Source organism: Panthera pardus, unplaced genomic scaffold (genome assembly GCF_024362965.1).
Source record: "Panthera pardus isolate Hobbes unplaced genomic scaffold, ASM2436296v1 HiC_scaffold_6, whole genome shotgun sequence".
NCBI classification, from domain to species: Eukaryota; Metazoa; Chordata; class Mammalia; order Carnivora; family Felidae; genus Panthera; species Panthera pardus.
This window is the reverse complement of record NW_026526991.1, coordinates 57,625,741-57,648,007: the sequence shown is the minus strand read 5'-3', so window position 1 is coordinate 57,648,007 and position 22,267 is coordinate 57,625,741. Positions and strand designations below refer to the sequence as shown.

The 22,267-nt window shown below is 53.0% G+C and overlaps 4 protein-coding genes across 8 annotated transcripts; 2 read left to right on the top strand and 2 right to left on the bottom strand.

The window, feature by feature from the left end:
* Positions 1–109: 109 nt before the first annotated feature.
* On the top strand, positions 110–3,438 carry TSPAN31 (tetraspanin 31). Of its 2 annotated transcripts, XM_019454934.2 has the most exons (6): positions 225–894; positions 1,391–1,558; positions 1,829–1,909; positions 2,235–2,366; positions 2,686–2,799; positions 2,912–3,438. In XM_019454934.2, the coding sequence occupies exons 1-6, from the start codon at positions 832–834 to the stop codon at positions 2,984–2,986; spliced, it is 633 nt and encodes a 210-aa protein (XP_019310479.1). In that variant the 5' UTR covers positions 225–831; the 3' UTR covers positions 2,987–3,438. The 2 variants fall into 2 exon arrangements, with proteins under 2 accessions (XP_019310480.1, XP_019310479.1); XM_019454935.2 differs by lacking the exon at positions 2,686–2,799 and having other exon boundaries at positions 110–894.
* A 191-nt stretch (positions 3,439–3,629) lies between these two features.
* On the bottom strand, positions 3,630–6,614 carry CDK4 (cyclin dependent kinase 4). Of its 2 annotated transcripts, none has more exons than XM_019454932.2 (8): positions 6,419–6,614; positions 5,732–5,968; positions 5,438–5,573; positions 5,141–5,320; positions 4,909–5,018; positions 4,603–4,653; positions 4,331–4,466; positions 3,630–4,061 (listed from the first exon to the last, which is right to left on the bottom strand). In XM_019454932.2, the coding sequence occupies exons 2-8, from the start codon at positions 5,947–5,949 to the stop codon at positions 3,969–3,971; spliced, it is 924 nt and encodes a 307-aa protein (XP_019310477.1). In that variant the 5' UTR covers positions 5,950–5,968; positions 6,419–6,614; the 3' UTR covers positions 3,630–3,968. The 2 variants fall into 2 exon arrangements, with proteins under 2 accessions (XP_019310477.1, XP_019310478.1); XM_019454933.2 differs by having other exon boundaries at positions 5,153–5,320; positions 6,419–6,611.
* Positions 6,615–8,701: 2,087 nt separating this feature from the next.
* On the top strand, positions 8,702–14,543 carry MARCHF9 (membrane associated ring-CH-type finger 9). The gene is made up of 4 exons (XM_019454663.2): positions 8,702–10,111; positions 11,142–11,297; positions 12,253–12,445; positions 12,708–14,543. The coding sequence occupies exons 1-4, from the start codon at positions 9,755–9,757 to the stop codon at positions 13,040–13,042; spliced, it is 1,041 nt and encodes a 346-aa protein (XP_019310208.2). The 5' UTR covers positions 8,702–9,754; the 3' UTR covers positions 13,043–14,543.
* Positions 14,544–16,474: 1,931 nt separating this feature from the next.
* Positions 16,475–22,179, bottom strand: CYP27B1 (cytochrome P450 family 27 subfamily B member 1). Of its 3 annotated transcripts, XM_053895617.1 has the most exons (9): positions 20,939–22,179; positions 20,091–20,281; positions 19,381–19,583; positions 19,100–19,300; positions 18,842–19,014; positions 18,463–18,635; positions 18,178–18,256; positions 17,696–17,893; positions 16,475–17,378 (listed from the first exon to the last, which is right to left on the bottom strand). In XM_053895617.1, the coding sequence occupies exons 1-9, from the start codon at positions 21,131–21,133 to the stop codon at positions 17,265–17,267; spliced, it is 1,527 nt and encodes a 508-aa protein (XP_053751592.1). In that variant the 5' UTR covers positions 21,134–22,179; the 3' UTR covers positions 16,475–17,264. The 3 variants fall into 3 exon arrangements, with proteins under 3 accessions (XP_053751592.1, XP_019310482.2, XP_053751591.1); XM_019454937.2 differs by lacking the exon at positions 20,939–22,179 and having other exon boundaries at positions 20,091–20,859; XM_053895616.1 differs by lacking the exons at positions 18,178–18,256; positions 20,939–22,179 and having other exon boundaries at positions 17,272–17,378; positions 20,091–20,859.
* Positions 22,180–22,267: the final 88 nt, after the last annotated feature.

Here is a 22,267-nt window from a genome sequence, read left to right as displayed (position 1 = left end):
GGCAAGCCATGGATCAGGCATGTGTTCTGAAGACACCGACACCGAGTACACTCATATCTGCACTTGTGGCTTTATCACTACAGAAATGTTCTGGCCCGAGGCGGCTGTTTTGCACACTGTATTTATAGCATATTCACACCCAGCTACGAGAGGATATGGAAGAGGACATGTGTACTAGTGGACACACCTGCAAACGCGTGACGATTTGCTGGATGTTGCTGTGCCGAACCCAGGGCTTCTGTGGCCGGGCTAAATAGCTCGATGTTTTGCTCCTCTGGGTGTTCTCGAGTGTGATGCAATAACAACCGACAATGTCGTCATCATGAGATCACTGCGGGACAAGGGGAAAGGGGCGGGGAAGGGCGCTCCCTCGAGGGGAGGAGCCTTTGGGCCCTGCCCTCCAAGCCGCACCTACTCGCTCTTCCACTGGGTTTCTCCTGGGCCTCCTTCCTCGCATTAGCCCTCTTCCAGCTGCGGCCACAGAAAGCTCCGCTTTCAATCCGGGGTTTTGAAGTTTAGGCTCGGGTCCCTATGAGAATCTATGGAAGCCCTACCCCCAGTTTTAAGTTTCAGCCAATAAAGAACCTAAAGGAGGGGCCGGCAGGCGGATTAGTGACGCAATGCAGACTGATTGGCATTCAGACCATCGACGTCCTGGATTAGCCCCGAGTTTCTCCAATCCAGAGGCAGGGGTGGGACGGTGCAGGCGCAGAGAATTGGGTTTGGCTGGACTCGATTTAAAGAGACAGAAGCTGTCGGGGTCCAAGAAGACGGTCCCCAAGACCCTCCCCCCAAGTCCTTGGGACCACTTGGGTCCCCAAAGCTGGGGAGATGGTTTGCGGTGGCTTTGCCTGCTCCAAGAATGCGCTGTGCGCGCTGAACGTGGTCTACATGGTGAGGTTTTGGAGGGGGGTGGGGGGAGAAGCTTCAGGGCGGAAAGAGGAGTGGGAAGAATCTCTAGGGGACTTCCGGTGGGAAGAGGGGTGTACTGGGGGTTCCGGGAAAATTCCCGGGAACTTCCGGCGAAGAGGGAATTCCAGGGGACTTCCGTGGGAAGAGGGGAGACTTCCGGTGATCTGAGGGTTTGTCTGGGGGTGGGGGGAATGAACTGAAGGCTGTGGGTATAAAGGCCAATCCCTCCTTCCTGTGAATTTGTTTCTCTCAAAATAGAAGTGATGGATGAAACTACAGGTTCCTTTTTATATGCATTGACTCTCTGCCTGCTGCCCCCACCCCTGTCCCAGTCATTCTGATCTCCAGTGGGAGCATACACCTCCTCTCCTTCGTTCACGCAAGCCCAGTTCTTCTTTGTCCAAGACTCCCTTTAAGGCTTTTGGCTGTGCTGCACCCTAGAATTCTTTTGAGATGTAACGTGCTCTGTTTCCTGTAGCTGGTAGGCTTGTTGCTCATTGGAGTGGCTGCTTGGGGTAAGGGCCTGGGTCTGGTGTCCAGCATCCACATCATCGGAGGAGTCATTGCTGTGGGAGTCTTCCTTCTTCTCATCGCGGTGGCTGGACTGGTGGGTGCTGTCAACCACCACCAAGTACTGCTATTCTTTGTATCCTGACCTTAAGTGATGGGAGCACCCGGGCTTTGGGGAGGGCTGAATCCGCTAGGAGGAATGTTGGAAAGGGTAGACTTGAATGATCTTGGGGACGTGTCTCCTTGCCCTGCCTTATGCCATACTTTATGAAACCAGAGCTGATTTTATTGTTTTCAACTAACGTGGTTATAGAAGTTCTACGAACAGGTGAGATCAGATGGTTATTGTAGGTGCAACATAAAGGAATCTAGGCCTTTTTTTTTTTCCTGTAACTCTTCCTCTCAGTACATGATCATCCTCGGTTTGGTCTTCATCTTCCAGTTTGGGATCTCTTGCTCATGTCTTGCTATTAACCGAAGCAAACAGGTAAGTGGATGCCCTTTCAAGTACTTGCTTTCTTTCCCCCTCTCCCCTCTCCTCTCCCCCTCTCCCCTACTCCCCTCCCCTAAGTCTGGACCTCTTAGTAGGCCCATTTCCAGACTCTTGAGCCATTTGCTTCCTCTGGGAAATCTGGCTAATTTCCCAAAACCTGAGGTGGATTTTTATCATTTTCTGTATAATAAACCCTTATTTCTGAGGGATGTTGACTCCCTTTGCTGGAATAGGGAAATTGAGGTATTTGAGGTCAGGATGTAGGAGGATCCTTCAGGTTAGGAGCATCCAATAATTTCCCTCTGCCTATATTCTCCAGACAGATGTCATCAATGCGTCTTGGTGGGTCATGAGCAACAAGACCCGGGATGAACTGGAAAGAAGTTTTGATTGTTGTGGCTTGTTCAACCTCACAACCCTGTATCAACAGGACTATGCTTTCTGCACTGCAGTGAGTTGTGCTGGGGGGAGGGGCGGTGTTGGTAGGAAAGCTGGTTAAGGACAATGCCCAAATTGGCAGATTTAAGAGTTTGAATGGGATTGTCTCTCTCTAGCAGCTCTTTTGCTGTGTGCTGGGGGGGAAGGGATGGATACAAAGGGTAGAGAATTAGTCAAGTGAGATTTCAGGCTGTAGGAGAATAATCAGAAACTAGTAAAAATTTCTGGGGCCCTTCACCATTAGTGTTGGGATAGGGCAGCCTAGCAACTGTGCGTCCTACACACACACACACACACACACACACACACACACACACACGTTTTACCCTCAGATCTGCAAGAGCCGGAGCTCCACGTGCCAGATGTGTGGAGAAAAGTTTCTTAAGCATTCAGACGAAGCCCTGAAAATCCTGGGGGGTGTTGGACTCTTCTTTAGCTTTACAGAGGTAACATTCTCCACTTCTCTCTTATGTGTCTGTAAGTCTTTCTCTATACCTGTAGGTCTTAGCTCCAGAGATTCAGAATTGGTGATAATTTCTTTCCCTTTGCTTTTTACAGATCCTTGGTGTTTGGCTAGCAATGCGATTTCGGAATCAGAAGGATCCTCGAGCTAACCCCAGTGCCTTTCTATGAGACTCTGGATCCTTCTGACTTCTCTCCTGCTCTCTGTTCTCCCTAAGCTTTTCTGCCCTTAGGGAAAACCTAGGGCCTATAGCCCTTTTTGAGAAAAAGGAAAGGCCCTTTGTCACATCCCCCAAAGATGACTGAACAGCCAGGCTGTGTGCCTTGACATGTTTAGGGGGAGCAAGATTATAAGGAATAAAGAGCAACTTCCTCTCTCCCTAAGTGGATATGGGAAGCTCCTAGGAGTGCATGAAATGGGATGGGGATTGGAGTCCTTCCTGGCTCTACTTCCCCTCTTTTCCCTTCCACATGCTGGACCACCTCAACACATCTTGGCATGGCTGGCTCCAAGGGTAAATCAGGGACAGCCAGGAAAAACCATCAAGAACTCTTTCTTACAATAAGTAGGACCCAGTGTGGGGAATTCAGTGAATATAAAAATAAAAGCCATTTAAACTCCACATTCAAAGAAGCAACTTAAGTGCCTTTTTTTCTCTCTTGCCGGTTGGGCTCCACTGCCTACACAGGCTCTGTGACTGACCTGGGGAGAATCTTTCAAGGTTCTATAGTGAAGTTCCATCTTCCAAATGGTTTTTCCAAATCCCCAAATGACAAAGCCCCTCAGAAGATGAAATATTTAAAAAAAAAAAAAGACCGTATTTCTTTGTTTTGTTTTGTTTTTCCTGTATAAAAAAAGATCCCAATATCAAGATAGGAAGGGGGAGAACAAGGAAGATACCCCTTGGTGTATGGAAATCGGGGGGGGGGGGGGGGCGGGCAGGGGAAGGATAAGGTTCAAAAGGAGGGATGGGATGGGAGGGGAATGTCATTAAGGCAGCAAAATACTCTCTGAAGAGCTGGGAGGAGTTTCCACAGCCTCAGCGATGAAGCTGAGGTCGCCTTCTCAGTTGGGGGGCTCTCCACTCAAGTGTTCAAAGGAAGGGAGACGACGGCTTTTCTTCTCTTGGTCCTGTTGCAGCCACTCCACCGCTCACTCTGGGTTACCTTCTGCCTTTTGTAGATAAGAGTGCTGCAGGGCTCGGAAGGCAGAGATTCGCTTGTGTGGGTTAAAAGTCAGCATCTCCTGAGAAGTGGAGGCAAAAATCAAAAGACCGTGAAAACAAAAAAAAATGAAATGAAATAAAACAAAAAGACTTTTGCTCACCCCCAATAATACCTAGGATGGCGTATATTCTACATCCCTCTTTGTGGATGGCCTATTCACGGCAACATTAAAAACTAGCCCATCCTCCAACCAAGTCTTAGTCGCCATGACAGTTTAAGTCCCTTTTATACTGCTCTGTTTTCCTCCCCAACCTCCCCTGTGCCCGTGCCCATGCGCAAGCCCAGTACCAGCAACAGCTGTGCTCCAGACTCCTCCAACTCAGGTACCACTGACTGCACTGGACGGGGTCCTCTGGGGGAAAAGGCTCCTCGGGGCAGAGACACATCTCGGGGCCAGTCATCCTCTGGGGGCAGCCCGATCAGGCTATGGGGAGCAGGAGAACTCTGGTCAAGAGGGTCCTTCTCCAGCCCCCATTTCCAGGGGCAGAGCCAGTTGCCATCCAGGGCTTAGCAGAAAGATTCAAAAGGGAAAATTCTTTTCCCCCATGCTGGTCACTTACTCAAAGATTTTGCCTAACTGGTCAGCTTCAGAGTTTCCACAGAAGAGAGGCCTAAGGTGAGAAAGGACACAGGGAGCAGTCATTTTCAAAGATCTGGTAGTGGAATAATTATTGCTAGTGGCTCAAAACAGAGGGTATAGAGAATATGGGGCTATGAAGTTCCTAATTCCAGGCCATTTGAGAGTTCCTGGTTAGGGACAAAATGGTCAAGAGTACTTAAGTGAAACAATGGGCAGGGAGTGGATGCGGTTTACGCCTAAGAGATTTGGGAAACTCAAGATAGTTCAGGATACTTGGGTCTCATACTTGCGACGAAACATCTCTGCAAAGATACAGCCAACGCTCCACATGTCCACAGGTGTTGCATATGTAGACTGCAGAAGAACTTCCGGAGCACGGTACCAGAGTGTAACAACCTAATGGGAATAAGAAAAGCGGATGAGGATTGTATGGGTTACCATGAACCACAACTGGTTAATTAAAGTCACAAAACACATGACTTCTCAATTGCTATGGTCAGCCACTCCCCTACCCCCACCTTTCTACTGACCACGGGTGTAAGTGCCATCTGATAGCTGTAGATTCTGGCCAGGCCAAAGTCAGCCAGCTTGACTGTCCCACCACTTGTCACCAGAATATTCTCTGGCTTCAGATCTCGATGAACAATGCAGTTGGCATGGAGGAAATCTAGGCCTCTTAGAAACTGGCGCATCAGATCCTAGTTTGGAAGGGGGAAACACACAGGAACTGGAAACTAGACACCATACCTGAAATCACAACAGGTTCTACCACAAAGGTCTCGATGTACCTCTCAGTGTCTACCCACCCTACCCACCTTGATAGTCTCCACTGGCAAGCCTGGTGGGGGTGCCTTGTCCAGATATGTCCTTAGGTCTTGGTCCACATGCTCAAACACCAGGGTCACTTTGGTCTCTCGGTCAGTTCGGGCAGTGGCACAGACATCCATCAGCCTGGCCAGAACAAATGGTCACTCACTGATCAATCCCTTTGTACCCGATGGCCTCCCCTATTTCCTCAGGGTCCCCACTTCCCTTCTGACCATCACTCCCCACCTTTAGGTTACCTTTTCCCCTTTACTACCCACTCCCAACCCTCCACCTCTTCTTACCGGACAACATTGGGATGTTCAAAAGCCTCCAGCCGCCTCAGTAAGGCCACCTCACGAACTGTGCTGATGGGAAGGCCCCCGCTAGCACCTCCTCCGTTAGGGACTCTCACACTCTTGAGGGCCACAAAGTGGCCACTGTGGGGATCACGGGCCTTGTACACAGTTCCATAAGCACCAACACCAATCTCGGCCACTGGCTCATATCGAGGAGTAGCCATTCTCAGATCAGAGGAGACCCTACAATCACAGAGACTCCTGCCACTGAAAATCCCTTCCAAAGTTCAGATGGTGTAAGCCTGCAGCAATAAAGTGACTCCCACAAAAGACATTACAAAGACACCACCATCAGCATCCCGTCCCTTCCCCAATCTTCCACGAGGCTGGCCCCTCAGGTAACACAATGACCCTAACTCCAACCCCTCCAGCCACGTGAAGCCCTAAAATAAAAAATTCCTCTTCCTTTGGGACAGACCATCGCGCCCCGCACAAGGTTGATCTCACACGACACACCCCCTGCGTCGAAGATCCGACATCCAGTCCCTAAAATGACACCTCCATATGACCACAAAGGAACAAATTACACCCTGCCCCACTTCCCGCCCTCGAGCCATCCTTCCATAACTTGCTCGTGTAGGAAGCCGTGCAGGACGAAAATGGTCCCCATTCCTGGGAAGGGTCTATACTTACCTCACTCCGTGCCTGGAGCTGCGGGGGCGGCCCGTTATCGGGGCCCCGGAGCCAGATCCTGAGGCGCCATACACTCGAGCTCTGTCCGGTGCAGCTGGACGCTACGGGCCCGACCATAGACACAGCCCGCAAGCTAGAGCGGCCCCCTTACCCCCACCCTCACCATGTGACCAGCTGCCAAAGAGGCGCGCGGAAACTGGAGGGGCGGGGCGAACGCCGGACGTTCGGGGCACGTACGAGACACTCATGCGCAGAGGAGCAGCCAGGAGAGGCTTTGACCGGGAAGGGGGCGGGGAGGAGAAAGGGGCGGAGGAGCAATGGCAGCCACGTGATCTGTTGCTATCACACGTGACCGCTTGACTTAGCTCTGAGGAGCAGAGGTGTGGTTACGCGGCAGGGCACGTGACTGACTGCCAGACCCTGGCGGGGGGGAGGGTGAGAGGAAGACAAGAGAGGGTGGAGTCCAATGCGGTGCCATGGCAACCTGGGCCACCCAGATCCCAACTCGGGGCTGCAGGCCGAGCCTGAGCACTTCTCCAGTCTCACTGCACATCTCACTATATGGTGGTCTGGCGGGGAGGGGGCGAGACGTGGCGCGGTCGCCTTTCTGCTTTGAAGCCAACGTAAAACATACTCTCATTTGCGGCTTTGTTTCATTCATTCACTCATTCAACAAATTTTTACTGAGTGCTTGCTTCCTGTGTGTGTATGCAGGGTTTTTGTTTGTGTGTGGGTTTTTTGGTGTCTCAGTCACTAGCCCTTTAAAGTAATGATGAGGCTGTCTGTAAAGATGTAGCCAACAGTGTGGTCGTATAAAACAGAGTAGACAATACCCATCCGAGGGCAAAACTAGTGTTAAATAATTGATGGAAGACAGATTAATGCAGTGATCCAACAGGAAGAGTGGCAAGGTAATGCCCTCCTCTCCTCCCAACTTCTACCCTTTCTTGGGAGTGTTAAAATTGGGAGTGCTTTCTGGCAGATAAGTTATCAATGAGCAAGAGACAGGAATGTTTAACCTTTAAGGTTCTTTCTAGCACTAAGATGCTAGGATATATATGTGTTTGTATATGTGTATACATATGTATACATTTTATACATTTTATATAGATAGATACAGCAGTGGGCATGTGTGAAGGAGTCACCACTACCACCACCTAAGACATGATTTGTGCTTGTCTACAAACCTTGCGATTCCTTGTTTGGGGTCATTCTGCTTCTCTCTTTTCCCCAATGCAAGTTTTCTTAGCCCTTGCTCCCACCCAGAACACAGACTTTTCCAAATGGCCTCTATTCGCAGACACCTAGGTAGACAACAGACAGGTTTCTCTGACTTTCCTTGTCTTACTGGCTTTAACTTCCTTATTTATCTCTTAACCCTTCAGGGGAATGGGAATAAGGAGGGAAAGGATCAGTGTCTCATTTGTGAGAAATTGTCTAAAATCTGAAACCATTTTATAACTCTGTTTGCCACTCTTTCCATCTTAACTTCTATTCTCCTCAACCATCCTGCAGAGGATGTAAGAGTTCAGGCTTGAGATGAATATAAACTATGCTCCAGGGCAAAATGGAATACAGGTCAGTACAGATTCCCCCTCTTTGCATTCTGGTAGTTGTAGCTCTGGGCCCTTGCTGGCAAGGGCAGCTGGGACACAGGAAAGAAAGTCCTCAAGGTCTGAATTGGGTAAGGGGCTTCGGAGGGGAATGTTTTATTGGCTACCTTGCCAGGACTGGTTGGTTCATAAACCTTCTGGCAGACAAAGTGTCTCTGAGTGTGTCGAATTTCTTTCCTATGCCGGCAGGGTCCACTTCAGCTTCACCTTCCACAGCTTACTGTCTTTAGAATAGAAGTCATCCTCTATGTTGCCTTGGGTTCCAGCCCCCTTTCTGATTCATGCATTCATCCATGCAAAGCATTTGAATGCTTCATAAAAGCATTACTCTCCTTAATCACTTTTATTGAGGAGACTTAGTTTGGCAGTCTGTCTCTGGTTCCATACCCTCCCTTCTCCTGTTAATTACTCTTTTGCTAATTAATTTTTTTTCCAGTGCGTTTGACCCAATGGGTTCCCCTGGAATCCCTTTTCCCTCAGCGTTGGAGAGGGGAGATGTAAGTGTAAAGCAGAAATGATGTGATGAGAGGGTAGAACTGGTTCTCAGGGTCAAGGCCTCCATAAAAGCAAAAGCAGAGCTGTGTGTGTGTGTGTGTGTGTGTGTGTGTGTGTGCGTGCGCGCGCGCGCGCGCGCCTGCGCTTGTAGTATTCACTTCAGTGTAGTGTTGTGGGGCAGGAGAGTACCAGGAAAGACACTTTAATCCCTTTAGTACTCTTGTCTCTCTTCCTCACTCACCTCCTCACACGTTACAATTACACACTTCTGTTTCTCATACCATCCAAATGCATCTCTTACTAATATGTTTTCCACTGCCCCACACCATGCACACTCCCGTCTTTTGTGTAAAAGTGTTTATTGCTTGAGTCCATCTCTTGTTCACCTTCCTCACACCTCAGACCCTTGCATAGCTCTTTCTTTGCACACTCCTATCTTGCACAAGCTTCTCCCTCCCGGGTGCACCTGCGTCTTTGACCACTCACCTTGCTTCCTCACCCGCTCACCAGCACCCGACCCCCATTAACACACCTATTCTCCTACCCGTGTGCACACTCCCCTTCCTTGGCCACTCCCCTCCCTCCACCCTCCCCCGGGCTCGCACACTCGCCCCCGCCTCTGGGGACACCTGCTCGTGCGGGGCAGGGCGGGGATGCGCAGCCGCGGCCACTTCTCTCCCGCTCCCCGCCCCGCCCCTCCCTCCATCCCTCACCGGCTCCCCGGCTCCCGCCCCGCCCGCCCCGCCCGCCCGCCGCTCCGGGGGGGTCTCCGCCGCCGCCGCCGCCGGAAGGAGCCGCCATTTGCCACCGCCGAGCGCACGGGCCGAGCCGAGCCGGAGCCGGGAACCCGAGCGGGGCTGGAGCCAGCTGGACGGCGATGGGGGGCGGCCCCGCCGCAGGAGGCCCGGGGCGCGTAACCCCGGGAGCCCGGCCCGCTCCAGACCCGGACCCGCGGGGCGCGGCACCTTGAGCCCCCCTCCCCGCCCCCTGCCCCGGCCATGGCTGCCCGCCCCGCCGCCCCCGGGCCGCCAGCCCTCTCGGCCCCGAAAGCCCCGGAACCCCGGCTGTGGCAGCAGTGAACTGCGCTCTCAGGCCCCGAAGACCCCGGCCCGGCTCGGCTCTCCTGCGCGCGCCCCCTTCCCGGCCTTGTCCTCTCCCTTCCCCCCGCCGCCCGAGAGCCCCCCTTGCACGCCGCCTCCCGCCCCCCCCCCCCTCCGGCGCCCGGACGATGCTCAAGTCTCGGCTCCGCATGTTCCTGAACGAGCTGAAGCTGCTGGTGCTGACGGGCGGGGGGCGGCCCCGGGCCGAGCCGCAGCCCCGGGGGGGCGGGGGAGGCGGCTGCGGCTGGGCGCCCTTCGCCGGCTGCTCGACCCGGGACGGCGACGGCGACGAAGAGGAGTACTACGGGTCGGAGCCGCGGGCCCGGGGCCTGGCCGGCGACAAGGAGACGCGGGCCGGACCCCCGCCGCCGCCCGCGCCGCCGCCGCCGCCCCCGGGCGCGCTGGACGCCCTGTCGCTCAGCAGCAGCCTGGACAGCGGGCTCCGAACCCCCCAGTGCCGAATCTGCTTCCAGGGCCCGGAGCAGGTCAGGCCTGGGCACCCGGCCGGGCGGGAGGGGTGGGGGCGCGTACCTGGGGCGCCCGGGCGGACCACGAACAGGGGGCGGGGCCTGAGGAGGCTGGGCGGGACCCAGGACCCAGAGTGGGTACTGGGTGAGGTTGGGGGGCTGACTGGAGAGTCCCCGAGCGCACGTTTGGGGTAGAGGGGGGTCAGAGGCTCCCGGGAAAGGGTGGGGCTTTCTCATGGGAGGGCTCAAAATCCCTCACACCCACTAACGGGGACAGCCTTTCTGTCCCACTTCTCTCACCCCAGGGTCTCTGTAGGCCGAGGGGCCTATTCTCGGAGGTTGGCAGAGTACTTCTATAACCCCCCTTGAAGGGAGGGGCCCAGCCGGGTGCCCTTGCCTCATTCAATATTTCTCTCCGTGGGGCACTTTTCTTCTTCCCATTCCATAACTTTCCATCTCATTCCAAAGAGTACTCTTTGTTCAATGCTATGGACAAAGTTGTCCTGGGATGGGGCGGGGGGGGGGGGGGGTGTACCTTTGTTATGAGAAATGATTCCTTGATTAAGGGGAACATATTCCCACTCCCAGGAACTCCCCCCCCCCCCTTTTGATACTTGGAAACTGAAGACGATAACCCATCCCAGTCTGTACCACATCTGTGAAACACTTTACAGCGATGGGATGGAGGAGGAAAGCATGGATCAGAAGCTCTGACCCTCCTGCCTCTCTGGAACCTAAGGGGTAGCTTTCCATCTGGGAAGCCTTAATAAAGAGCACCCTCCCCAAATTTTAGGAAAGGAGAAAACTCAGTCCTCTCCTAGCCCCATTTCGGTTCGTTCTTCACCTATTTGGTCAGGGAAGTTTACCCTGAGCTCTAACTTTTTTCTTTTTTTTCGGAGGCCTCAGCCTTCTTGCCCTGTTTTGGGTGAGAGGCCTGAATTTTTTTAAGGTTGGAGAATGACTGACCTGGAGAGGTTTCCCTCTCTTGGATTGGAGAGGAGTGGGGTCTTGGAGACAGCTGACCGGACCCTCCTCACTCTTCCTCCAGGGGGAGCTCCTGAGCCCCTGCCGCTGCGACGGCTCAGTGCGCTGCACACACCAGCCCTGCCTCATTCGCTGGATCAGTGAGAGGGGCTCCTGGAGCTGTGAGCTCTGCTACTTCAAGTACCAGGTCCTGGCAATCAGCACCAAGAACCCACTGCAGGTGAGATGCTAGGAAGGAACTTCCAGAGGGGGGCAAGGGCTTTCAGCAGCAGAATTAGGGACTCTCCAGGGAGCCTATTTTAACCGCTTACTTTTTCCTCAAAGCACCCCTGCCCACCATTACCATAATCTCCCGTCTGTCTGTAAGTCCTTCCTTCATTTATTCACATTTATTGGGAACCATCTGTATTCCAGGTACTGTCCTAGGCACTGGGACAACGAAAAGGCAAAAGACGATAATGCCGAAGGTGATGATGATAGCAGACGTGTAGTTTGTTCTATGTGTCACACTGTTGGTGTGTAGCAACTCATTTAATCTTCATAATAATCCTATTAGTTATCTGCCATTATTATCCCCATTTTATTTTATTTTTTTATTATTTAAAAAAGTTCGTTTTAGCGTTTGTTCATTTTTGAGAGAAAGAGAGACAGAGCACCAGCAGGGAGGGGGAGAGAGAGAGAGAGAGGGAGACAAAGAATCCGAAGCAGGCTCCAGGCTCTGAGCTGTCAGTACAGAGCCTGACGTGGGGCTCGAACTCACCAACCGTGAGATCATGACCTGAGCTGAAGTTGGATGCTTAACCGACTGAGCCACCCAGGCGCCCCTTACTTTCCCCATTTTAGAGATGAGAACACTGATGCACAGAGATATTTAAAAACTTGCCCAAAGTTACTCAGCCAGTAAGTGATGGAGTTAGGATTTGGAATTCAAACCTAAATGGTCTGGGTTCAGAGCACTTGCCTGATCCTGTCTTTCTAACATAAGACAGACAAGTGGTCTCAGACGGTGTGAAAAGTACCCCATACGAGGTTTGATCAGGACACACAGGAGACAGATTGTTAATCCTGCCTGAAGGGTTTCAGGAAGGCTCTGGAGCATCTTCCTCTTCAGGGCCACTCACCACCTGGCCCTCTTTTTCTTTCTGTGACTTTTTGGAGCCCTTTTTCCCACACAGTGGCAGGCCATCTCCCTGACGGTCATCGAGAAGGTCCAGATTGCAGCCATAGTTCTGGGCTCTCTCTTCCTCGTTGCCAGCATCTCCTGGCTCATCTGGTCCTCACTCAGCCCTTCAGCCAAGTGGCAACGGCAAGATCTGCTCTTTCAGATCTGCTACGGCATGTATGGCTTCATGGATGTCGTCTGCATAGGTGAGGGCACCCCTCTCTCCCTTACCTACTCAGTGGTTTCCTCCAACTCACAGACTTAACTTTCCCTGCCCATTCCCTTAGCTCCATAGCCACAATTTTCTACCACTGGGAGCCTTTAGGGCTATCTTGGTGCCCCTCCCTTCCCTGCCTCTTCAGGTCTTTTGCATACCCTATCTCCTCACTCTGGCCTATATTTGCTTAAGTACCCCTGGCCTAGGTCTGGGCAGCAGGTGACCCTGGATCTCTTCTCCCTTTCGCTCAGGCCTCATCGTGCACGAAGGCTCCTCTGTCTACCGCATCTTCAAGCGCTGGCAGGCAGTGAACCAGCAGTGGAAGGTCCTGAATTATGACAAGACCAAGGACATAGGAGGAGACACAGGGGGAGGGACGGCAGGGAAGCCGGGCCCCAGGACCTCAAGGACGGGCCCCCCCTCTGGGGCCACCAGCCGCCCCCCGGCTGCCCAGCGCATGCGGACGCTCTTGCCTCAGCGCTGTGGTTACACAATCCTGCACCTCCTTGGACAGCTGCGGCCGCCAGATGCCCGTTCCAGTTCCCATTCTGGCCGAGAGGTTGTCATGAGGGTCACCACGGTCTGAAATTGAACTCCAGGAGCGGGGATCTTGCATCAGTGCATCGGCCAGAGATAAGCTGTCATGGCTGCTGGAGGTACCACCTGGACAAGGTGCTTGGGGTGCACTGCCCCCACCACTGAGGATCTCTGTGGGCAGCCTCAAGCTGGAGACATTGTCTGGCCTCTACTGCCCCTTGGGTAGAGACACCTGGATGACATTCCAGCCCCCACTGATAGTTCCTCATGCTTATCCTGGGGCAACCAGTGGGCAGGTGGGAAGAGCATCTTTTCTTCCCTAGAGAACCGTCCTTACCTCAGCTCCTAGGGCCTCCAGCCCCCCCAGCTCCACCATAGTGACTTGGTGAAGGGGGACCAATGCCAGAAGAAAGGGGTTGTAGACGCCCCATTCCCCACCCCATGGCCACAGGGCAGCTGGCAATAAGACTAGTATACATTGACCTTCCGTTCCCTGCATGAGGGCGGGAGGGACCTCCCCCTGCTCCACCCCCCATTGCATGGGGGGAGGGCATAAAGAATCATTTATATGCACGTGGAGACTCCTTTCTCATCTGGGGCTTTTCTGGAGGGTTGGGAGGTGTGGGGAGGTTTCTCTGCAGAGGTTGTGAATCCCCAGTGCAACAGTGGGTTCTGAGTTGGAGCTGTAACTCCCACTTGTTGGTGAATAATTCACATTGGCTGCTAGGTGGCAGTGCTCAGAGGGACCTAAGGGGTGGGCCTGCCACCTGCAAGTTGTATGATCCAGAAAAAAAATCTCTCCGCCGTGGTTTTCCTGTCTACCTCATAGGGTTGGAATGAGGATAAATGAGGGACAGGTTGAATGCCATCACAAAGAAAATTAGTGATGGCATAAAAAGATTTCTAGACTAGCTGATGGTCCATTTATTTCAAATAGTAGCTGGTTAACAAATTCCAAAATGTGTTTTTTCATCTGGGGTTGCACAGAGCCTTGGAAATACGTGTCGAGTGTCATAATAGATATGGAAATATGAGGGGAAATAGATACGCAAGTGTGAAGGATGGTGGTTATTTGCAAGAATGAGAGCTCCCCAACCCCCTAAACATTGGGGACTGGGGAAGGATGGAGCTGTCCTTCTTCTTCTGGGGATCTTGTGGGTTCTATTGGTCCTTCCCAGGTAATGTGCTCACCCAGAGAAGTGGCGTGAAATGAATTTGGACTCATTTGGAGTGAGACAGACAGAATGTCCCAATGTTATGAATCTCCAACCCCAGCTTAAGCTATTCCTATGGAAGTTCAGGGTCACAGGTCTGATCCCGTGCCCCAGCTAGTGGTATTAACTGGAAGGTATTGCGCTTGGAGGCAGCAGCATAGAGAGCTGTTGTTTATAGAGAAAAGGTTTGGGAAGGACTGGTTAAAATGTGGGTCAGCCTGAGGCCTCCTCCCTTTCTCCTGAGGCCTTGGGGCTGTGTATTATATGAATGATGGTGTCTTTTAAGTGAACTATTCATCAGCAATTAAAATAATTACTTCATACATTGTTAAGTCAGATCCAGACGCCTTTCCTATTATTGGTCCTTTCCTCAGGAAGATTCTGTTTTGCCTCCTCCCTGGGGATGTTTTTTGGGGAAATGCTTCTCTACTAAAGGTCTACTAAAGGTCACATCCTTGCCTTGGAAATGGTCTTCTCCATCCTTCTGTAAAAGGGGTGTGGGGGGGGGGGGGGGGGGGGGGGTCTTGGCTGCTGTCCATGGTGCTGGCACCCAGACTCTCCTGGGAATGGAGGAACTGAAGCTAAAGGCAGGTTTGAGTCATCTGGAAGTACTGGAGTGTATCTCTTCTAACAAAAGAGAGGGAGAGAGATCAAAGAGAGGGGACAGAGGCCGATTTTTCCGGTGGGAAATTGTTTGCCTAGAGAGATAACCCTCCACATTCTTCACCTGGGAAGACAGAAGGGTCAGACTTTCCTGATTTGCTATTCACAAAATAGCTGGTGGGGACCAGAAGGAAGACAGCAAATCAGAGTGACTACTAGTACCTATCCTGGCAAATATGACAGGTAGGTATGACATAGGTGGGGTTTCTTGTGCCAAACCTGGGCTGTTCATGATGATGGCCCTCCTTGGAAGCTTAGACACACCAAAGAACATATACACACAAATACACTCTCTCCAGTTTCATTCTGGGTCCTAAAATTAGGTCAGTTGAGACAGTATGTTTCCCTCCCTTTCAGTACCATTGGAGGTCTTGCTTGGTATGGGGGTTGGGACCAGCAACCAGTATGGTCCTCTCTCCTTCCTTTTTTCCAACTTAAAGAAATTCTAGTCTAGGAAAGGGGTCATGGGACTGCTGCCCTCAAGTGAGCAGTCCTACTTACCCAATGAGGAATGTGGGTGTACAGAGTTCTCATCACTGATTCCAGGGGACAGGGTGTGAGAGGAAGCTGGGCTTTATTCTCCCTCAAAGCTCAGATCTGCTAAAAATCAGGTCACTTAGGTTCAAGTTAAGCTTAGTGATAGAGGAGTGGGGGTAGAGATGGAGAATACAATAGAGAGTTGAGAGGAGGGGCAGTAAAGGCACACAAACCTTAGTCTCTGCACAGTGCCTTGGGTATATTGTGCCCCTCTGTAGATCTTACAAAAATGGATACCCCCAGAAGGCCCAGTAGCAGACAATGTCTGTGGTCAGGTAGCCATGTCTAGGGCAGGGGGCCGATGTGGTAGGGGAGGAGGAGGAAGTGTGAAGTGAAGAAATCTCCATCTCTATCCAGCTAATCGGAATGGAGAGGAGCAGGAAGAAGGGGGGCAAGTCTTGACATGGGGAGGGGAATCTAGGCTACAGAGGGGCTGCTGGGAGTGTGCTGAGAGATTTATTTGTATGGAAGATGAGTTAATCTGTATACATCACAAGGGGAGAACTGTGCCCAGCCTCTCGGGGGGCCAGAGAATGCTGATTCAGGGAAACAGAGGTTCCTTCTGCCCACCCCCCTTCTGCCTCAGTGCCCCAGGGCTTCTGGCCACCCCCACACTCAGGTTTCATCCTGTCTGAATTCATTTCTGTGCATGTACCCCTGTCTTTCTCTGAAGGAAATTAGCTTGGAGCAACTTTTCCAGAGAGGGCAGACATCCTCCAGTCCTGGCAGTCCAGGTTCCAAAAGCACTTCCACCAGAGTCAGTTGCCTCTGGCCATCTCTGCAAATCCTGTGCTCCCCAACCCACTTTTATAGCCTAGCCCTTGCAGGTACTTTTCACCACCACCCCCTTAAATCTCTTCTAGGGAGCCAGACTTAGCTATTCCCTGTACAGACAGAAACGTGTTGGGTTTGTGATGCAAACCACTCTTCCAGGTGTCTAGACCTCCCATTGTTATGGAGGTCACTCCCAGGACCAGAGAAATCAAAGTAGGGGATTTGGTTGAGGGCCTTGCCTCTAGGACTTGTAGGAAGTAGAAGTGGAAGAGAAGTAAATCAAAAGTCAAGGATGAAACATTCGATTCTTTTATTTCAAAACTGTGAATATTGAAAAATTCCACATATGATAGGAAGGTGTAGGCAGGTACAGGCCCAAAGACGTCTCTGTCTGGGAACTAACTGGTGGGACAAGCCAACTCCTAATAGTGATTAGAGAGTCAAGGAGAGTTTTAAAACATCATAAACCAGGTGAGGGCACACTCTCCTTGGTAGGGGCAAGATGAGGAAGGAAGAGAGTAGACAGAGCCTGATAAGCTGCTTATCCCTTCTGCCACATGGTCCAGATTCAATCTGAGAACCTGTATGGAGTCACCCAATCAGGGATAGGCCTTGGCAGGGGATATAAAGACTGAATAAGGTCTCATTCTTCCTCTCAAAGAGCTCACATGCAAGGAGCCAGGTGCAGACCAGATGCACAATCACTTAGCTCACATGGTGATAAGTGCTTAGCCAGCAGCTCCTAAACACTGTAGAAGCCCCAAAAGGGCAGTGGTTGAGTCCTTCCCCAGGCCACCCAACATTATTAGTTAAAATTTGAGTTGGCGCTTGAAGGATACCTATGATATGACCAGAAGAAAGGCTGAGCAGACACAAGGATCATGGTTTTCTCAGGGCCTGATGGGTGAGGCCAATGCCTACTTCACACCTTGGTCAGGGCTGCCTCAAACAGTTTGCTATGGTCCCTTTAACCAGTCTGGTCAGATAGACAGGTTTCAGGGGGAATACATATCTCTTGGTCTTGTGCCTGATAGATCCCTGCAATGAGAGAAAGTGTGATGATGACAGCCTCCATCCACAGGACTATCTGTCCACAAACTGTAGGTTAATGCTCCTCTCCGGTACCAGGACAGTCCGGGTCATGGGTCTGACTGGGGCAGCACCGGGCTCAGGCTGCACCTCAAAGTGGGTCAAGATCTGGAAAGGGGAGGAAGAAGGCTATCACTATGGGAGGGGTCTACAATGGTGGGTGTGATTGGCAAAGGGCATTATTAGTGTTAGGTTGGTCGATGTTGAAATGGCACCTGTGGTCAGTAGAGAATTTCTTGGTTAATGAGGGTGAGGGATTATGGCAGGGAAAAAGATAGTCTAAATACCTTTGCTCACCTTCTAGATCTATAACAGGATTGCGATATTTCAGAGGATTAGGTTTACCAAGTCATATATTTTGCTATGCTTGTCAGAAGAGTTCATGGCTTTAGAGGGTTAGAGTCTCTCATGTCTAGATCACTCACCTGAGCCAAAGCCATTTGCAGTTCAAGCTCTGCGAGGCGTCTCCCCATGCAGCTGCGTTTGCCAAAGCCAAAGGGAAGAGATGCGAATGGGTGGGGGGCTGGACCTTCCCCCAGCCAGCGAGCTGGACGAAAAGAATTTGGCTCTGGGAACTGGGCAGGATCCCTTGAAGTGGCATAATGACACAGTGTGACCAGCGTCTGGTGGGAAAGGAACATAAACTTGTCAGTTTGGGCCCATGAATGCAGGGAGGGACATGGAAAAGAGGATACATGGATTGGAGCAAAGGCAGGCTCTGGTTGGTTATGGTGAAGTTTTCTGGGGCTACTTTTGGAATGATTTCTCCACTGTCCCATTTTATCCTAGAGAGAGGCATTCAGGCCAAAGGGAGGGTGAAGGGCTTATGTGGAATGTTTGAGAAGAGGATGGGGCCCAAGAGAGTGAGGGGATGGCTTAGCAAAAGGGATCCATAGGCTCTACTCACATTTTTGGGGATAATATAGTCACCCACACAAATGTCTTTGTCTGGGACACGGGAATTTCCAGGCACCACAGGGTATAGTCTGGATTGCAGAGCCAGAGGGAAACAGCAAGGTGAGGCCAGGACTTGTAGCCTCCCTCTCATCCCTCAGCCCACAACGTCCAAACCCATTCTTGGCCAGGAGTAGAGTACCATTTTCCTCTGCTCTCTCTCCCTACTCCCACTCACTATCTGCTTCCCCAGGCCTTCCCAGCATTTTCTCTAGCTCCTCCTGTCCTGTTCCCTCACCTTAGCACTTCCTTGACCACCGCCTTCAGCAGGGGTAGCTGGGATAGAGCAGTAGCTGAAGGATGGGCATTGGAGCCAGGGCCCAGGGCAGCTGTGATCTCAGAGTGGAGTGCTGTCTGGACTTCTGGGTGCCGAGAGAGTTCATATAGAGCCCAGGAGAGTGTATTGGATACCTGAGAGGACAGGTGAGAGCATCAGAGGCGTTACGAGTGGAGACCCAGTGAAGAGGGCAGAATATGAAGTAGTCTGGAGCTCAGGAGGTGTTAAGCCAAGCTGGCCTAAAGGGCCATAGTGGATCCCCTGCAGCAGCAGGGTGGCCCCTGAAACTGGAGAGGATAAGCTCTGGAAGTTGGGCTCCCAACAGGGAGGAGAACCTCACTGTGTCCACTCCGGCCAGTAGCAGCTCTGTCACATTGCCCAGGATGGACGGGGCAGGCAACTCTTCCTGGAACAGGAAGTAGGTCAGGTGTGCCCCAGATCCCACGTCCTCCTCAGGCTTTCCCTTGCTCCTCAAGGCTACCTCGGCCTCTCGCCGCTCCACGTGCCGCTGGGCTGTGTGGGGAGAAGGTACAGGGATGCCTCACCATCCCCGAACAGCTTTATGTTCCCCTATCCTCACTTCATTTCCATGCCTTACCAAATGCAAACATGTGGTCCCAGTCTCGGCAGAGGCGGCCCCAGGGTCCGGGCACGAGGCGGTGAAGCCAGCTAGGCATCGCCATGGTCAGCAGCGTGGACACAAATACCGATCCCACCGCGCGGATGAAGGTCTCTGTGTCTGGAGGCACTTCGGCCTCCAGGCAGCCCAGGCGTGAACCCAGGAGCACGGCGGCTATCCCTGGGCGCGAGGGGGCGCTGTCAGGGCACTGAGAAGCCCAGGCGGGTGCCTCCTACACTTGCCCCTGCCTTGGGACTCACCTTCTAGTCCAAACTTGTAAAACTCTCCTGCCACATCCCGAACCAGAGCGGGCGGCCCAGCGCCGCGTCCCCGCTGGCGCCGAAGACGCCGCACAAGGTCATGGACCACGTCGTCTAGGGTTCCGGCGTAGCGGGCGGCAGCTTGAGGCCGGAGGAGCAGCGGGGCCAGGAGGCTGCGGAGCCTCTGCCATTCTTCGCCTTCCCTACGGGTGTGCAGAGAGGGGGCGCATCAGAGCGGATGGGGGTGTGTGGGGGTGGTTGGACGGAGCTGGCTGCAGCGAAGATGGAGCGTGTTCGGCCGGGGTGGCCAGAAAGAGACTGCCGCCGCTCCCCTGGGGTACCAAAACCTGCCCCTGCCTGTGCCCGCTTTCCATTCCCCTACTTCGTTACTCATTTCCTGCCCCGGAGGGGCCTGGGTTCCTGGGTAACTTGAGTCACAGAATCTGACATTCCACCTAGGTCCTGGTACCTTCGCCCCTTCGGCGGATTCCCAGGCTTTTGGCTTCAAAAGACAAAGAGATGGGCGGTGGGGCAAGGGCGGGGCTTTACCTGAGCTTGAGCGAAAATGGCAGGGGTGGGAAGCCCCATTTACCAGAAGGTTGAGGGAAAAGGCCGACCTCCCTCCACACCCCGAGACAGACTGTCTCCAGACCAGCCACAGGAGAGGGGCGCAGCAGGACGTTTGGGCTTTGAGGCCAGAGAGGACTCACGCGGTGAGCAGTCCGCAAGCCCGCTGGCGGCGGCGACGGTGCTCTGCCCAGGGTGAGAAGCTGCAGCGCTCGGGCCGGGGACCCTCCTGTCGCAAGAGCTGCTCGATGAGTGTAGGGGCCGCCACGTACACAGTGCGCACCTTCCCGAAGCTGGCCAACCACACGGGACCGAAGCGCGCGACGCCCTGCACCTGGGAGAAGGGGAGGCGGACACTGGAGACGTGGGCCGCCGGCATCCAGCTCGGTCCGTACCAACTCCAAGGGTGTTCGCTGGGCTGTGCAAGGGGGAGCTTCAGTCTCTTCACGAGCTCCCAGCTGGTATGTAGCCCTGACGCTTCAAACCTCTCCTCCTTCTCTTTTCCTCGCTTCACATCCCTAGGAAGTTTGAGTGTGATGGGCACGACGGAGGAACTTTGCACAAAGCGGACGGACATTCAGGTTCTCTCTTAGGTCGCCCGGGGTAAACCGAGGCGGAGAGATCCCAAAGGTTCCTCACGTGGACTCTCTCTGGACGAGCCCCCAGCGACTGAATAGGAGAGCCTGTAGCTTTAAGCTGGAAACGCGGCTAAGGTACTGTGCGTTTCTGCCTCCCGAGCACTTGTTCTGGACTTAACTCGGCCCCAACTTCTACAGAGCAAGAAGGCGCTTTTTGAGCGCACTCTTCTGCTGGGTATAGGGATGGACTCCGAGCAGGTCAAGCCACTGCCGGCAGCCCCAATTTCTCTATAGTTCATGGGCATCTGTTCTCACTGGACCTCTTCCTACTTTCTGCACTAGTCTGTCCTTTCTAGCGTCGTCAAAGCCAATTTCTCCAGCATTAATTTCCAGGAACAATGTCCCCCCTCTACCTGCAGCTCGTGTAGCCGCGACAGACCTCCCTTGCAGAAAAGTTCAGCAAGGAAGACCGGCGTGGATGGGCCTGGGATGTCCGCCAAGCTCCTGGGCGCGGAGTCGGAGCCTCTGGAACCCAGTGAGGCGCTCAGCTTGGGAGCACGGTGGACGCGATGAAACACTCTGGAGGCGAGCTTGAGAGTCTGGGTCATGGTCTGGTTCAGGGAGCCCGTGAAAGAAAGCGCTTTTCCCAAGCACCTAGCTTTCTTGTTTGAACCCCTATTTAAGCTTTGGGAGGGATAGTGGTGACGCCCCCTCTTCAAGCTCCTCAGCCAATCTCCTCCCCTGAGTGGTCAAGTTGGGGATTGGGGATTAATACCCAGGAACAGTAGGCGGAGCTGGAGTTGCCTGGCAGCTCTCTTGGGTCTCATGTTGCAATGACCCTCTTGGGAGGTGAGGCCTGCCTTAGTTTCCCCTTCTGGGCTGGTGCCCCAACCCAGCAGCCTGAAGATCTCTTCCTGGGAAAGGCTATTTGGTGAGGTTTAGGATACCGAGGTACAGGGTCAGCCCCTAGTATTCCCACTTCCCCAGGGAGCCAGGCCCCCTTGGGCCCATCCTCAGGAATTCCCCGTCCTCCAGCTCCTTCCGGACTACTGTAGCTGTCTCCACAGTCTTGGCTTCTGGGGCTGCACCTTTTCTGGATATAAGCAGAACTTTCCCACACTACCACATCTCTCCCTCCCCCCTCCCATACCTGACTCTGGGCAGAGGGTGGGTGAGTTAATGGCTTAAAGTGGCTCCAGGAGCCTTCATCTTTGTTCCTCAGGAGGAAGGGGGTGGTGTTTTAGGTCAACAAACTCTGTCCTTCCAGCCATGGGAGTCTGGGGCTTGACGAGCAGAAACAAAGGAACTTTTGCAAGTTAGAAAAGTTCAGAGATTTCTCTGGGCTCCTGGATGGAGCAAGGGCTAAGTGTTTGCTCTGAACCTCCAGCTGACTCAGTCCTCTTTGGGGGGGGATTTCTAGTCAGCAGCTGATTTTCACTTTTAGCCTCAGAAGCCAGCATAGTTTAGTTCTCTGCTCCTCACTCCCCCACCCTGCCCCTACTGGGATCTGTGCCAGTCAGTTAGCTCTGAAGTTCTGGAACCGAAGGTCAACATGAAAAAGGAGAGGGTCTCTGTGCCCCCCGCCCTGACTCTCCTGAGACAGCAACAATAAAGGCAGCAGATTCCTCAGGTCAAGTCTCAGGCAGGGAGAGGATGGGGGAATGGGAGAAGGCACGGGACACACGCTCTGGTCTTTCCTGAGAAATAGCAACCCACGTATACATGTTATCCCCAGGACTGCA